Raw genomic sequence first — 17,008 nt, 5'->3', positions numbered from 1 at the left:
TTAGTCATTGATCAGAAATTACTAGTTAGTCATTAGTGGTTAGTATTGCAGTTATGACTGATTAGTCATAACTAGTTAGTCATTAATGGTTAGTAATGACTGGTTAGTCATGACTTGTGACTAGTAATGACTAGTTCCGACTTTCACTTCAGGTGTAACGGACGGATGGACAGAGTCATGGCTGCGAGTATGAGCGCTTAAAGGCTTTGAAAAAAGGGCATCCACTCACGAGTCTGAGCGCGAGACGGGCACCTGAGTGGCCCGCTGGGAGGGTGCCCGGCGCAGTCGCCCCACCCGCAAGCAGATGCGGCCCATGGTGGTCTTGAGCAGGGCGGCCGCTTCCTCCTGGCTGGCACCCACCAGGCTGTGGCCATTCACCCCCAGGATCTGGTCCCCCTGGCAGAGGCGGCCGTCCAGCTGGGCCACTCTGCCACGCACAACCTGCACACACACACACCACTTCACTTTTCTCGCCGCATGCGCAGATGGCATGCTGTAAAACAAGTGGTAAATAAAAGGGGGGTACTGCGCACAAAAAGACACAGACAAGAAGATAACACAACATGCGCAGACCTGGGCAGAACTGCGCTTGTCGTGTTATCTTCTTGTCCGTGCCGTTTTGTGCGCAGTATCCCCCTTGTATTCACCATGATTGACCGACTAGCCCAACAACGTACGCTCTTAAACGATGTAAAACAAGTGTTCTTGCCGAAGTGCCCAGCAAGCAAAACACATGCAATGCAGAGCACAGGCAGTGTCCTCAGCTGAGCGACCCCAGAGTGAGTGGCACACACTATGTGCAGTGCCTTTGTTTGAGCAACCACAAAGCATGCGATGCAGAGTACCTGCAGCCTCCTCGGCTCAGCGACCCCAGAGTGCACGACAGAGTACCTGCAATGTCCAGGTCTGAGCAGCCACAATGCCTGTGACATAATACCCGTTGTGTCCTCAGTTGAATGGGCCCAGAGCAGGTTATGTACAGGGCACGCAGCCTCTTTGTCTGCGTGACTGCAAAGCATGTCACGCAGAGTGTGCAGTGTCCGCACCTGAGAGACCCCAGAGTGCGTGAGACAGAATACCTGCAATGTCCTCGTCTGACCAGCCACAAAGTGTGCGACACAGAATATGTGCACTGTCCTTAGCTCAACGACCTCAGAGTGCATGATGCACAGTCGATGCAGTGTCTTCGCTTGAGCACTCACAAAGCATGCGATGCAGAGTGTGTGCGGTGTCAGCTCAGTGACCACAAAGTGTGCGATGAATAGTATCCCAGCAAACCAAAAACCTCTCAGAGACGTCCAGCAAACCAAAAACCTCGGTTTTTGGTTTGCTGGGATGTGCAATGTCCTTAGGTCCGTTTGATTCACTTGCACTTGCTGCACCAGTTGTATAAAGTTCTGCGGCAGTACCACTTAGGTGCCGCGAGTGTGCAGCACCAGTTTTGGCAGTTCAAGTGCAGCTTGGCACTGGCTGTTTGCCAGTGCCAAGCTGTCGTTACAGCTTGACAACAGTACAGGCAGGGAAGTTTCTGCCTCAGTAATGAAAAAATGGAATGAACAGTTTTCACACTCAGACTGAAGCCGAATTAGAAACAAGCCTGCCACTACTTGCCTATGATTTTCTGCACACTCATTTTGCAACTGAACCCGTAAGGTTTGGTTTCAACAGCGCAAATAAGACAAAAGCAAAGGAAAGACAACACACACAAACAAGCGCAGACCTTCAAGTTTATTTGAGAGAGCTAGATAAGGCAAATTTGCAGACTTCATTGTGTATCTCAAAAGAAACCATCTAGCCAGACGCTAGAAATTTACTTTGTCTGACTTTCTAAGTAAAGCTGGAAGTCTGGGCTTGCCCATGTGGTACCTGTATGTTAGTCTTCGTCTTTTCTCGCAACTGCAGCCAAGCACTGAAACAAACTCCCTAGTCTGGGAGTTCTTACTGAGCCAATGAAAGACAAGCGCAGCTAGACTCAGCTAGACTCTCAGTTGCAATTGAAGAGAGAATCAAAGAGGACAGCCTCTGAGAAGGCTAGGGGGAGTGGGAGAGAGAGAAAGCACGCACCTCAGAGATGAAGACGCCTGGAGTGTTGCGTCGACCAACAATGCTCAGGCCCAGGCCGCGTCCTGCCTTCTTGTGCAGCTCCACACTCAGAATGTCCTGCTGCGGCTCTTCCTCGCGAAGCACCAGCATGCGCACCACAGAGGAAGTCTGCCGTAGTGCCCCGATGGCCGCTTCGTGGCACGCCTCCCGCAAGTCCTCGCCATTCACCTGCACAAGCATGCCACATCATTGCCTCTCTGATGGCTTCTCGCCTTTACTGTTGTCAGGCCAGTGGCCTCTACTCCCTAGGATCTTCAATCACTGACAGCTATGAGCCAGCTTTGGCTGTCCTACATATAAACAGTGTAATGTCGAAACTCGCACAGTTAGCGTGGACGGGCACAGTCCTTGTCCCAGCGGTGCCGCTCAGCAGGCCAGCGTTCGCAAGCGCAAAAACCCGAACTTCGTCGGCTTCGCCTATCTTCTTCCTCGCCTTCGTCGGCGCTAGCTGCTGGGGCATCGAACTCCAACTCTCTTTCTTACAATACCCCCGGGGTGAAGAGGCGCCATCCTGGCGACCTAAGGGCACGAGACAGACGATGGCTGGGTCGTAGTAGGGCTTCAGGTGGTCTAAGTGCACAATTTCACGACCGCGGCGGCGATGGTCAGACGAAAGCGTGATGGGCTCGACCAGATAATTAACTGGGGAGACCTGCTGAATAACGCGATAGGGGCCCTGGTATTTGCACAGTAGTTTTGTAGACTGTCCGGGGCTGGAGGAGGGCACCCACAGCCAAACGAAGGATTCAGGCAGATATGACGGCGGCAGACCGGAAGAAGCGGCGCGGGCGCTTTTCTGACGGTGCTGATCGTTAGAAGTAAAGGAACGGGCGAGTTGACGGCATTCTTCGGCATGCGCAGCGGCTTGAGAGACGGTTGTAAAGTCGGACGAATCGGGGCGGTAAGGGAGTATGGTGTCCATGATGGAGGAAGGCTCGCGTCCGTAGAGAAGAAAATATGGGGAAAAACCAGTAGTGGCTTGCGTTGCAGAATTGTAAGCGTAGGTAACGAAAGGTAGAACGCGGTCCCAGTCGGAGTGATCAGTAGAAACGTACTTGGCCATCATGTCGCCGAGGGTCCGGTTAAAGCGTTCGGTCATGCCGTTCGTCTGCGGATGGTACGAAGACGTCGTGCGATGAACGATATGACACTCCCAAAGAAGGGCTTCCACTACGCCGGACAAGAAGACGCGACCCCGATCGCTGAGCAATTCCTGAGGTGCACCGTGACGAAGAATGATATTCTGTAGTATGAAACCGGCTACGACAGAGGCCGTCGCAGCTGGCAACGGGGCAGTTTCCGCATAGCGCGTGAGATGATCAATGGCGACGATGATCCAGCGGTTCCCGGCGGCAGTGCTGGGAAGAGGGCCATAAAGGTCGATTCCAACACGGTCGAATGGTCGGGCCGGACACGGTAACGGTTGCAGAGGAGCAGGTGAGTGCGGTGGTGGGTTTTTGCGGCGCTGACATTCCAGACAAGAGCGTATGTACAGGCGGACAAAACGGTACATACCTCGCCAATAATACCGAAGGCGCAGGCGGGTAAAAGTTTTCAGCACACCGGCATGAGCACATTGCGGGTCGTCGTGATAACTGGCACAAATGGTGGAGCGGAGATGCCGGGGGATCACGAGCAGCCATTTGCGACCGTCGGGGAGGTAATTCCGACGGTACAGCAGCTGGTCACGCACGACAAAGTGATGAGCTTGACGACGGAGCGCTCGAGAAGGGAGGCGGGCTGATCGGTTGGCTAAGAAATCCAGAAGAGAAGTAATCCAAGGATCCTTGCGCTGCTCAGAAGCCATATCAATAGTGTCAAGAGAAGGTGTGAGGCCGGAAGTAGATGGCGGGTCAGGCTCAGAGGTCACAGGGGAGCGCGAGAGAGCGTCGGCGTCGGAGTGTTTACGACCGGAACGATAAATGACCCGAATGTCGTAATCTTGTAAACGCAGAGCCCAACGAGCGAGGCAGCCAGATGGATCTTTGAGTGACGACAGCCAACAGAGGGCATGGTGATCTGTAATGACATCGAACGGGCGCCCATATAAGTAAGGACGAAATTTTGTGATCGCCCAAATAATCGCCAAACATTCTTTTTCAGTGACGGAATAGTTACTCTCCGCTTTTGTGAGCGCACGGCTGGCGTATGCAACGACGTACTCATTGAAACCAGGTTTCCGCTGAGCTAGAACGGCACCGAGACCAATGCCGCTGGCGTCTGTGTGCAGTTCTGTAGGCGCGGAAGGGTCGAAATGGCGCAAGATCGGAGGAGAGGTGAGGAGCTGGCGCAGCGTTGCAAAAGCTTCGTCACATGCAGGGGACCAAGCCGACAGGTCGTGGCTACCAGCGAGAAGTTGCGTCAGCGGGGCGATAACGGCAGCAAAATTCTTGACGAACCGGCGAAAGTAAGAACAAAGGCCAAGAAAGCTTCTGAGTTCTTTCAGGGATGTGGGCTTCGGGAAATCAGCAACTGCACGGAGCTTGGCAGGGTCCGGGAGTACACCATCCTTGGAGCCGACGTGGCCTAGGATAGTCTCCTGTCGAGCGCCGAAGCAAGACTTTTTCAAGTTCAGCTGCAGGCCAGCGTCACTGAGGCAGCGAAGAACACTCTCCAGGCAAAGAAAATGAGACGGAAAATTCTGGGAGAAGATGACAACATCGTCCAAGTAGCAGAGGCATGTCTGCCATTTTAAGCCCACGGAGGATGTTGTTCATCATGCGCTCAAAAGTGGCAGGCGCGTTGCACAGACCGAAGGGCATCACATTAAATTCATACAGCCCATCAGGCGTGATAAAAGCTGTTTTCGGGCGATCGACGTCGGCCATCGGCACCTGCCAGTACCCAGAGCGCAGATCCAACGAAGAAAAGTACTCCGCTCCCTGCAGGCAATCCAGCGCGTCATCTATACGAGGCAGGGGGTAGACGTCCTTCAGAGTAATTTTGTTTAGCCGGCGGTAGTCTACGCAGAATCGAATGGAGCCGTCCTTTTTCTTGACGAGCACGACTGGAGAAGCCCACAGGCTGTGAGAGGGCTGGATCACGCCGCGGTTCAGCATGTCGGTCACCTGTTCATCAATGATGCGGCGCTCGGCGGAGGAGACGCGATAGGGGCGTTGGCGCAAGGGTCCATGGGTGCCAGTGTCGATATGGTGGCGAACCGCGGTTGCACGACCCAACGGTGCTTGAGGAGAGTCGAAGGATGCGCGGAAGCGCTGCAGCAAAGCGATGAGCTGGGCGCGTTGGTGACGTGGTAGAGCGGCATCGACAGAATGGGAAAACATATCCGGGGAGGACGGGTCGGCGACGTCGGCGGGGGGGGGGTGAGGGCGTTGATGTCATGGGTGTCAGGGTCATCAAGGACAAGAGAAGCGTCGTCGAGATCGATGACATCAACCGTGCCGAGCGATTCTCCCCGGTGTAAAGTGGTGGGGAAAGGCAACGGGTTCGCGACGTACAGAGCGCCACAACCACCAGAAAGGGTAAGCACGGCATGAGGGAGCAAAACAGACTTGCGGTGCGCACAAAGAGGAGAGGGTGAATAAAGGACAGTATCGTCAGAGAGGGCAGCACAAGTCAGCGGCACAAGAACAGAAGAGAAAGCTGGCAAGTCGACGTCGTCAGCGGCGAGAATACGCGCAGCGGTAACAGGGGAGGCGTCCACAAGAGCATCACATAGCGGCGATAAATCAATTTGAGCACGTGCGCAGTCAATGATGGCGCGATGCGCGGACAGAAAGTCCCACCCGAGGATGATGTCATGAGAGGAGCGGGCGAGAACGAAGAACTCAATGGTGTAGGAGAGACCTTGAATGACGAGGCGGGCAGTGCACGCTGCGAGAGGGCGAATGGGGTCAGCGCTGGCGGTGCGAAGCGAAAGGTCAGAAAGCGGCGTCATCACTTTTTTTAATTTGCGGCACAAGTTGCGACTGATGGACACGGCAGCACCAGTGTCAATAAGCGCGTCAACAGGAAGACCTTCAACGATCACTTCAATAACGTTCATAGGAGCGGCGATAGGGCTTGAGACGGTCGTTGACGGCGCAGTTCTTGCCTCCGGAACTGCGGCGCCTAGTTTTCCGCTTGAAGTGGTGGGGACCGGCGGCGCATAGGAGAGGGCGAACGGCGTCGAGGAGACGGTGACCGATGGCTTCGGATGTAGGAGTCGGAGCGAGGCAGAGAGGGATTCGGAGGCGGCAGAGGAGATGAGACAGGGACGGAGGGCATTGGAGCGTCGTACGTTGGCGAGCGCCCGTAGTCGTAAGGACCGGAGCCGCGCATGCGGCACCAGCGGGCCACATGACCAGCGAGACCGCAGGCGTAGCATATCGGCCGGTTATCTGGGGTGCGCCACGGATTGATAGGGCGGGGACTGGTGCGAGTCAAAGGATGGTGAGTGCGTGGCAGTGCAGGGGCGAGCTGCTGCTGAGGGTACACGTTGACAGGTGGCGCATAAGTGGGAACAACCGGCTGAGGTCGTGGCCGGATGAGTGCTTCCGCATATGTCAGCGGTGCAGTGACCAGAGGGGGTGGATTAGTGGGCGGCAGGACCTCAGCTACCTGCTCCTGGATGACACGCTGAATTGAAGGCGACAGCGATGGCGAAGGGGCGGGTTGAGAGGTAACCAGCGATAAATGACGAGCCACCTCCTCCCGCACAAACTGCTTGATGTGCTCAAGAAGTGTCGGCTGATCATGGGCAGGACTGCCTGCTTCCAAGCTCGAAATGGTGGCGTCCGAGCAAGTGGTACGGCGGGTGACATGTCGCTGTTTGCGGAGCTCGTCGTAGCTCTGGCACAAAGACACGACGTCGGAGATGGTTTGGGGGTCTTTAGACACCAACATTTGAAACGCATCGTCCTCAATCCCTTTCAGAATGTGTCGGATTTTGTCAGCCCCGCTCATAGATGGATTGAGCCGCTTACACAAATCAACGACGTCCTCGATATAACTTGTGAAGTTCTCGCCGTTCTGTTGGGCACGACTGCGCAACCGTTGTTCAGCACGAAGTTTTCGGACAGCGGGGCGGCTGAAAACGTCAGTCAGGCTGCTTTTTAGAGCCGCCCAGGTAGTAAAATCCGCCTCGTGGTTGCGGAACCATAAGTTGGCGACGTCGGTCAAGTAGAAGATGACGTTCGTGAGCTTAACGACGTCATCCCATTTGTTGTATGCGCTCACGCGTTCGTAGGAGGCGAGCCAATCTTCTACGTCAGTGTCGTCAGTGCCGCTGAAGATCGCCGGGTCGCGCTGACGGACGGCACCAGAACAGAGGACAGGCTGGGCAGGTTGGACCGAGGTGTCGGACGTCGTGGTAGAGCCTTGTAGCCTGGGCATCGTGGCGTAGGTCCACGGGGAGAACAAGCAGCACCTCCACCAAGTGTAATGTGGAAACTCGCACAGTTAGCGTGGACGGGCACAGTCCTTGTCCCAGCGGTGCCGCTCAGCAGGCCAGCGTTCGCAAGCGCAAAAACCCGAACTTCGTCGGCTTCGCCTATCTTCTTCCTCGCCTTCGTCGGCGCTAGCTGCTGGGACATCGAACTCCAACTCTCTTTCTTACAACAGTAATTTTTATACCGAGACATCGTATAGTATTAAAGGTATAACAGCCCATGCTGAGGTGTTAAAAAAGTAGCCACTCATAAACCACTCATCTTGGGGTCTGTCAAAAGCTCTCTCCGTTATGCTGTATAATCGAGTCTGTCATAAGCTCTCTACGTCATACAGTAAAATCATGATTTCTGTTGCACACCATCACAGCTCTTAGCTCTGGTGAGATTCTTATTCAATACTCACACTGGAACTTTCTGTGGCTGTCGCATTTACTGACGCATAGAGAGAGACCTTTACGAAAAAATTTTGCCCAAAGATTGGGAGTCAACCTGTAGTTGTGGCAAAGCCAGGTTGACTAATGACCACGATAAAAGATCAACCACTTTCTACCTGTGGTTGCCACCATGTATAATCTGGCAAACTACAGTCAGACACAACTCAAGGACAAAGCAGCAGATTTCCCTGAAAGGAGGCCATATAGCCAATGGCACGTCGACTGTCATGATGTCGTGGTTAATCACATTGAACATGGTATCCCAAATGCGCAGGGGGTTGGCAGGAGCAAGGGGATTAACCACGGGTTAATCGTGACGTCATGAAAATTGGCTGACACCATTGGCTGGAGGTCCTCCTATGAGCGGCATTTGCCACTTTGTTCCTCAGTTGTATCTGACTATCGCTTCCCTCATAGCATCAAGTTCAGACAGTGATCCTAGTTAGGCTATTAATAACTCCATTAACCTGCCTCCTTCTGTTTGCTAGAGGCACAAGCTCACTTCACTCAAGTCAGGGGGTTTATATTGTGATCTGTCGTATGATGCTCATGCAACGGAAGCGAAATTAAATATCTGTCACCTTAAATTTTTATTTTGCAGTCTTAAACACAGAAGTTGGCCTAAACAATTAATCCTTTCTTTAGCTACAAGTGAACTTCAATTGAAAGAGTTAGGACACAATCAAAGCTGATCTGTATTTGAACAAATGCGGAGGTATTTGATCTGTTGACAGTTCACAACCATTTAACACCCCCCTCCAACTTCCCAAACTACCTTCCTCAACATAACTTCCTTCAGAATGCGTGATGCGGTGTCTCACCTCAAGTATCTGGTCACCCGGTCGTAGGCGACCATCCATTGTGGCAGCACCATCGGGGTACACTTCATGAATGATGACCGCACCCTGTTCCGAGAGAGAGGCACACAGTCGAGTTAAATTTATGGTTACTCTCAGTGCTCACAACAGGAGCCCAGTGATATCCCTTTGTAGTGGCCTCAGGAAAAGGATATATAAAGTAGAGACATTTTGGTAAACACCAAGAATCAATTTAATTCAATCTTATCTTTAAGAAGTTTTAAGGTGTCCTGAACAAGAGGCTTCTCTGTACTGTAGTTCAACATTAAAGGAGTTAAACTTCCATGCACAGTACACCCCAACAAAGCATAAAACAAAGTGTTACAGAGTAAGCAAGGCATGTACAAAGGTAGTAAAACTATTGTGTCTGCCCAAGTCGGAATTTCACAAAAGCCAATTTCATCGAAATTTGGAGTGTCTTCAATATCAGGCAAGTATCAACTTCCCTATTCTTTTTGTCATCAATTAAATGCACTGCAGTGGTTCATATAACCAAACAGCCAGCACTGCTTCTACAAGATTAAGTGTGCCATAAATGTCACGCCAGCTCAGCATGTGAGTGCTGACTGATTGTCAAAGAATGGGTCAAATCTTGAATGGTACTGCCAGTGACTACCACCATTGCACGGATTATGCATTGTAAATTGTTTGTTTCAACGTCCTTAGGGCACTTGCAATACTCAGCAGAGTACAAAACCTCCAGACCATGTCTACGCATGAGTGCCAAAAGCACAGAATCCGTGGCATGGGACAAACAACTTGAACAGCTGCATACTCTACAGGGTCTTCTTGAATTTTGTCCTCTAGTAGTTGCATGCAAACAAGTGACATCAAGGACAATGGTGTGATGGTGTGCAGTGCTGAGCCCTCTTTTCTATTTAACACTACTGAGTACATGCATTTGTTTTGTACCAGCCATTCCCATTGCACCATCATTTCTCACACTTATTGCGCCGAAATTTCAACAACACAACTTTCAGGATAAGAGCACGGGACAGTAATACATCAAGCGAGACCATAACACATCATAACGCAGGATCAAGGCACCATTTCAAATAAACCACAGCAGTTCGAAATAACCAGCTTTACTTCTATATAGCCAAGCCCAAGCAAGAGCACTCCTCACCAGGGGTGTGTCCGAGCCGCCAACTATGCTGAGTCCCAGCCCGAGCTTCTCCTTGGTAATCTCAATCGCTGTTGGGCGGCCGGGCCGGCCGACGTCCGACGCAGGCGAGGTGGCGCCACTGTCTGGCTTCTGGGGTGCCTGGTCTGGCATGCGTTCGCCCGTCGAGTCGGGCCGCATTGGGGACAGCAGTGGTGACGGCAGGCGGCCGTCGGGAGACGATGGGGACGGCCGGCATTTCGACGAGCAGTGAGGCAGTGCCAGGGAACCGACCGTGCCTGGCACCACACCGTGCAAGAGCAAAGCATTGTCAGTGGTGCGAACAGAGAAACAAGGGACAAAAAGAAACAAAAAACATAAGCACCAATGCTAGGGTGGAGAGGTAGGCCGTATAAAGATGTACAGTCTTTGCCAAAAATATACAGTCCATGGCGTTTGCTTTTAAGTCATGTACACTGTTGCTGTAACATTCATGGAAGTTTCAAGCTTTGGAAGGGCAAAGACAAGAGTTTGTCTCACATTCAGCAGATATGGAACAGCAGCGGTGCAGAACAAGCCACACCGTATGGCTTAGAACCAAGTCTAGTAGGCCGGATATTTCTGGCAAAGGCTGTAGTACCAGGCCTCTTCATTCAAAAAGATAAATGCTGAAAACATAATTACAATCTTGGTTAGCACTTAAGCAACAAAGAAGAGGGATGCAGAGACAAGATGAATAAAGCCCTCTGTGGTGTTCCAAATCCAGTTGCACACTGCCTTTCAAAACTTTGGAGTTGAATAAGCATACATGCAACTGTATCACTGACAGTCCTGGCTGAACACGAAACGACTCTTGATTTCTGCCAAGATATGTGTGAACATAGATAAACATTGGAAGCATGCCTGTTTATTTGTCCATCCTCATTTAATATATGTAAAATCAGGATAAAACTTCATCAACTGAGAAATTTATCAACGCATAGACTCTGCATATCTCACGAAGTGCTCTGTACTGCGCCAGATAAGATACGTGGAGGCTGCGGATTTGGCTCCCACTGGCCGCATGTTTTTCCCTCTACTTTTTCCTATTATCCCCCACGTAATGTACTCACTTACTTACACTTCCCTTCTCAAGCAATCTGAATCTGTGAAGGAATTTTCTGAAGATGGAAGTGCTCGCCGATATATTGTGACCAGTAGCCAAACCCTGCTCTCTCTAATCCATGAGAAAAATATGGCTTATGCCTGAGCAGTACAATGCAGAAATGCTATCAAAACTGCAGCGAGACAAATTCAATGGGGAGTCCTGTACAAGATAGCAAACGTTCTAAACCATATCTGCCCTAATGAGCACTGTCCACAGAACAAAACTTCAGTGAAACAGATATCAGTTGTTCATTTTTTGCCTTATGAAATGTGATGCATGCATGTGACTACCACGCAGAGTAGAATAACGTCAGTCAAACTCCTAAAACCCGCTTCTTCCTGGAGTTGCCAGTTTTTCGTGCAGGCTGAATAGCTGTATTGTGCCAATATAGCGCAACGCAACTTTGTCATAGATATATTCCCGGTTTATAAGCTACAAGCAAAGAATGCTTAGTAACAAGATAAAATGTGTTCGCACCACAAGTCCACATGCTGCTGCAATGTGTAGTACACCCTTACAACTGTCCCATCAATGGCTCTAGCAATGTGCTTCACATTAATTAATAAGCCATCGTGGAAGAGGATTCTTGCCACTACCCAGCAAACCAAAAACCTCTCAGAGACGTCTAGATGTCTCTGAGAGGTTTTTGGTTTGCTGGGTAGTTGTGGAACCATTACTGTTGGTGCTAGCCAGATTCGCGAGCACAAAAAGCCAAGTACGAGCATACAATGAACACGAAGGCACACACAAAAGTGCACATGCATGCAAGCACAAACACATGCACACTGCACATGTTGCAAGCTGTTGACCTGTTTGCACAGTCAGCTGCTGCAAAAATTTTTCATGTGAAAGCATGTGCACACATGCACGTGCAAGCACACATGCAGCATATGGTGCAAGCTACTGATCTCTTCGCGCAGTCAGTTGCTGTGAAAATTTTCTGAAATGCAGAGCCCTGAAAAGACGTGAATGATGTGTGAATGGTACGTGATGTGAATGGTATGCAGCGTGTACTTGTGCAATGAACAGAATGCCTATTCCAGGCTGAAAAAAAATGCATCTTCTTTCACAACTCCTGCTTTTTTTTTATGTGGCTTGTTCACTTGTCCACATGTGCTTCAGAGCAATTGAAGTGATGAGCACACATCAAGAATAAGCGCTAGTGCAGTTTTCTACTTTAATGGGAATAAGATAATCAGTGAAGTGCAGGCAATGCTTGAATCGAGTCACAAAGTGACCGGCTGTGAATTGTGTGTGCATTGGTATGTTGTCGCACTGACCTTTGGAGATAACCTAATGCATCCCTCAATAAGGGTAGGAGGAGAAATTTTGGGGGGGGGGGGGAATTTAGCATTCGGCCAGCCCGCATTTGACTGACTGGCTGTACAAGTGGCATTTTGTGTTGCAAACAAGACACTGAGTTACGAGGCAACCAATAGTGACAAACAAAATGGCTCACATAAAGGCTTAACTAACCACTCGCTGTTAAACCCTCCTTACCAATCATTGTGTTATAGAGGACGAAACTAACAGATCAGTGCTTTGAGGCAATAAAGAAAACAACCCTGGCCATTTGTGGATGGTGAAGGATGCATGTGAGCAAGCGGCACTTTCTTGGATGCGACTGTGGTGTAAATGTAGCCTTTCACTGTTACCTAACTTGCTGGGATAACAAGGCTCTGTTGTTGGCAAAAATGACGTACCTGTTACGTAAACTAACTAATGCAATCAATCGATACAGCTCTATATAGCACCTTCTTTTATTGCCCATTTCAAACAGGAAATCAGAACTGAAACTGACCAGCCCACCCAAAATCTACACTTTACATGACAACATTGTAAGCAATATTGACAAAACCACACCGCGTGCTTTAAGCGGCTAAGCTAGAAAGCGTAATCAATAACCCATTCATAAAAATGCCCCAAATGACAGAAAGCATTTTCTTTTAACCTATTGGGGGAATGGTATGAATGGCGGAATAATGTCTGTGATGTAGTAAACACAAGTCCGGCTGTTAAAATAATCAAAACTGAGGTCACGAAATGGGCAACATATAAAATGACTCGCAAAGAAACCAAACGCGGCAACACTGCACGATTTGGCACATATGATCAGGACAAAGAGGGGAATGGAAAGCAACAGGTTTGCTTGATTGACAGCTTAAAAAAAAATGGCTGAGGCTTAACTTGGTTAAGCCTGGAGAATGCGAAGCATCATCGTGTCGTGTAATTTGGAGGCGCATAACCACAGCGACGGCGCGAGGTGGGCCCCCGTTTCTCCACTGTCGTGACGTCATCGTGTCACGTGGTGTGACGTCATGTATCACGTGATTTGGAGGCGCACAACCACAGCGACGGCGCGAGGTGGGCCCCCGTTTCTCCACTGTCGTGATGTCATCGTGTCACGTGGTGTGACGTCATGTATCACGTGATTTGGAGGCGCACAACCACAGCGACGGCGCGAGGTGGGCCCCCGTTTCTCCACTGTCGTGACGTCATCGTGTCACGTGGTGTGACGTCATGTATCACGTGATTTGGAGGCGCACAACCACAGCGACGGCGCGAGGTGGGCCCCCGTTTCTCCACTGTCGTGACGTCATCGTGTCACGTGGTGTGACGTCATGTATCACGTGATTTGGAGGCGCACAACCACAGCGACGACGCGAGGTGGGCCCCCGTTTCTCCACTGTCGTGACGTCATCGTGTCACGTGGTGTGACGTCATGTATCACGTGATTTGGAGGCGCACAACCACAGCGACGGCGCGAGGTGGGCCCCCGTTTCTCCACTGTTGTGACGTCATTGTGTCACGTGGTGTGACGTCATGTATCACGTGATTTGGAGGCGCACAACCACAGCGACGGCGCGAGGTGGGCCCCCGTTTCTCTACTGTCGTGACGTCATCGTGTCACGTGGTTTGACGTCATGTATCACGTGACTTGGAGGCACACAACCACAGCGACGGCGCGAGGTGGGCCCCCGTTTCTCTACTGTCGTGACGTCATCGTGTCACGTGGTTTGACGTCATGTATCACGTGATTTGGAGGCGCATAACCACGGTGAAGGGCTGAAGTGGTAGCTAAAGTAGTATGCTTCGCATAAAAGAAAGAAAGAAAACAAAGAAAAGACCCAAATTTTCTTAACTGCACATTAGATGAACCAGACACATGACCTGGCACACAGATGTAAAACAATGGGCTTTGTACGCCTTAGCATACGTGGCTACTTGTGTTTCAGCCAGCTTACACAACACAGTGGGCACAACATTAGAATGCCTAATATGCGTGGAAATGAGAAGTGGAAATGATTTCCCGCAATTAGATTCTCTCCATTTTTTATGCATGCACCTACACACTACAGTACGCTAATCATTTTAACGCTAACAGGTTCAAAAATCTGTTCAAACCATGAGGAATTTGAATTTGGGGGTGCATACTTACTACAGTTGGTGTTGATAATACGAAACAGTCAGAATAAAAAGGAAACTCAAATTAATGACAGCAAACCGTACAATACAAGCAAATGATAAAAAAGGGATGCCATATCTTGAAAACTAGCATGTTATACTTCAACAAGACAGGGGGGATGAGGGGCTCGTTATAGATATGAGAGAAGCCAACAGCCACAGAAACCAAGGGACACTAGAGATTTTTGTTTTAATTAATTTATTTATTTTGTGCTATTGTTCGGTTAAGAATATTACTGAATATGTTACCGCTTAAAGCTAATTGATTAGAAAAGCAGAAGAAAAAACAACCACATGCCGCCGGTGGGATCCGAACCCACAACCTCCGTTCTACGTCACACCTGCGGTAACTCAGGCCGTTCCTCGTCCGCCGCTTATGAACGTGGGTGGCGCTGGTGAACACTCTCAAGGTTAGGTTACTTGTAAACATAAATACCCCCGAAAGCAGTAGATTTGACAGCCGTCGCCGTAGCTCAGAGGTAGAGCACCGGACGCGTAATTCGGAGGTCGTGGGTTCGGATCCCACCGGCGGCATGTGGTTGTTTTTACTTCTGCTTTTCCAATCAATTAGCTTTAAGTGGTAACATATTCAGTAATATTCTTAACCGAACAACAGCACAAAATAAATAAATTAATTTAAAAAAATCTCTTGTGTCCCTTGGTTTCTGTGGCTGTTCACTTCTCTCATGTTATATTTCAGTACAGCAGAATCTCAATGATACAAATCTCATGGGGCTGCAAAGAATTTTCGCATTGTCCAAAATTTTTGTCTCACCCAAAGGAACAAAATTCACATGTAGAAGCACAGTAAATGCATTCATGTAGGCCTGTTTGTGGCTGATGCGATTTTTTTACGGGTTGTGGGGACGCCTTCGTCCCCTGCGTTCGCTTTCCCTCAACTCACTGGTTCCCTGTGGTTAGCTTCCCCGCAACGCACTCCCTTTAGTGGGGTTACTTTTAACTAACAGGGGAGGGCGCTCGCGTCGCAGCGACAGCAGCGCCACGGATGGCGTGTTTTGCCGCTCGCGCGCGGGGGAAGGCTCTCTCTCTTCTCCCTGGGACCGGGAAGCGAGCAGACGTTTCGCTCGCATCTTCGCTCTTCGTCGGCGGGCGACCTCGTGTGGAAACATGTTCCCCTCAGCTCGTCCCGTCCGGCCTCGGAGTTATTACTTCTGCCCGACCGTGGGCGAACGTTCGCTCGTAACCGTGCTGGTGAGTCGGACATCCTCGATTTCTCAGTGTATTTTGTTGCTAGCTGGCATTATTGTTGTTATAGCAATAAATGCCTTGTTTGTGTCAGCCAGTGTGTCGTTCCTTTGTTCCCGCAGAGCAAGGCCCGCCGTGGTCGGCGTGCGCTCGGTAGCGCTCGCGACCACGGGGTGGGGTCCGCGCGGTTTTGAATTGGGTAAGCCGCGCTTAAAAGGGGAGAACGGATTTATCTCCCCCTTTTAAACCCCACAGGATGCACGTCCCCATTCACTGCTCACATTGTGTACTGCGATACTGGCGATTGCGCATAAGCAATATCATCATGAGCAGCAGCCTGACTACGTCCACTGCAGGGCAAAGGCCTCTCCCATGTCTCTCCAATTAACCCTGTCCTTCGCCAGTTGCAGCCACCGTATCCCCGCAAACTTCTTAATCTCATCCGCCCACCTAACTTTCTGCCGCCCCCTGCTACGCCTGCCTTCTCTTGGAATCCACTCCGTTAGCCTTAAGGACCAGCGGTTATCTTGCCTTCACATTACATGCCCTGCCAAAGCCCACTTCTTCCTCCTGATTTCGTCTGGAATGTCACTAACCCGAATTTGTTCCCTCATCCCCTCTGCCTGCTTCCGGTCTCGTAATGTTACATCTATCATTTTTTTTTCCATACCTCACTGTGTAGTCCTTAACCTAAGCTGAACCCTTTTCGTTAGTCTCCGCATTCCTGCTCCACAGGTGAGTGCCAGTAAGATAACAATCCTGTACAGTTATTGTGTCAGTTGCAGCACTGTTGCATGCTAGGGAACAATGTGCTCATATTTTAAAAAATTAATTTTTATAAGTGCATGGCAAAGTTTAGTTTATTGTTCACACTAAACATCAGGCTAATGCTCTGTTCGAAATGTTACTCTAATGTTCAAAATGAAGCTGTAACAACTCCACCCACTCTGCCCGCTTCTGGTCTCTCAACGTAAGCAATATGCTTAGTGTTTAGAGCTGTAGCTGCAGCTCGCATGTTAAGAAACGCCACAAATTCTGCGAATTGCATACAATGTACTCTGGCCAGAGAATTTCACTAGTTCGTAACATCCCGAAATTCACTTCAACCGTGACTGTACCATCGAGATTCTAGTGTACTAGCATGTTTGGAGTTAATAAAAGCCCAAGCCAGTCCATCACCGGAAGCAGCCGGCCTGTCAGAAGCATAGCTGCCAGCCACGCAATACTTACAAGCATGTTTCCGAAGGGGCAGCAAGCAGGTAAGTAGGCATGCATGCACGCAGCAGGCAACGAGAAGAAGGGCA

General features: G+C 50.2%; 1 protein-coding gene across 1 annotated transcript in view; it reads right to left on the bottom strand.

The window, feature by feature from the left end:
• LOC149366394 (inaD-like protein) overlaps positions 1-17,008 on the bottom strand; it is a 33,733-nt gene that overhangs the window by 10,216 nt on the left and 6,509 nt on the right. Inside the window, exons 2-5 of the mRNA XM_089550480.1 lie at positions 9,911-10,185; positions 8,749-8,832; positions 2,065-2,271; positions 230-441 (exon numbers count right to left, since the gene is read on the bottom strand). Of these exons, the coding sequence (XP_089406606.1) occupies positions 230-441; positions 2,065-2,271; positions 8,749-8,832; positions 9,911-10,185 (778 nt within the window). The remainder of the gene's footprint in view (positions 1-229; positions 442-2,064; positions 2,272-8,748; positions 8,833-9,910; positions 10,186-17,008) is intronic.

This window comes from Amblyomma mixtum, chromosome 1 (genome assembly GCF_055824585.1).
Source record: "Amblyomma mixtum isolate Tamu chromosome 1, ASM5582458v1, whole genome shotgun sequence".
NCBI lineage: Eukaryota > Metazoa > Arthropoda > Arachnida > Ixodida > Ixodidae > Amblyomma > Amblyomma mixtum.
The sequence above is the reverse complement of the archived record's forward strand: the minus strand, read 5'-3'. Positions and strand labels throughout refer to the sequence as shown.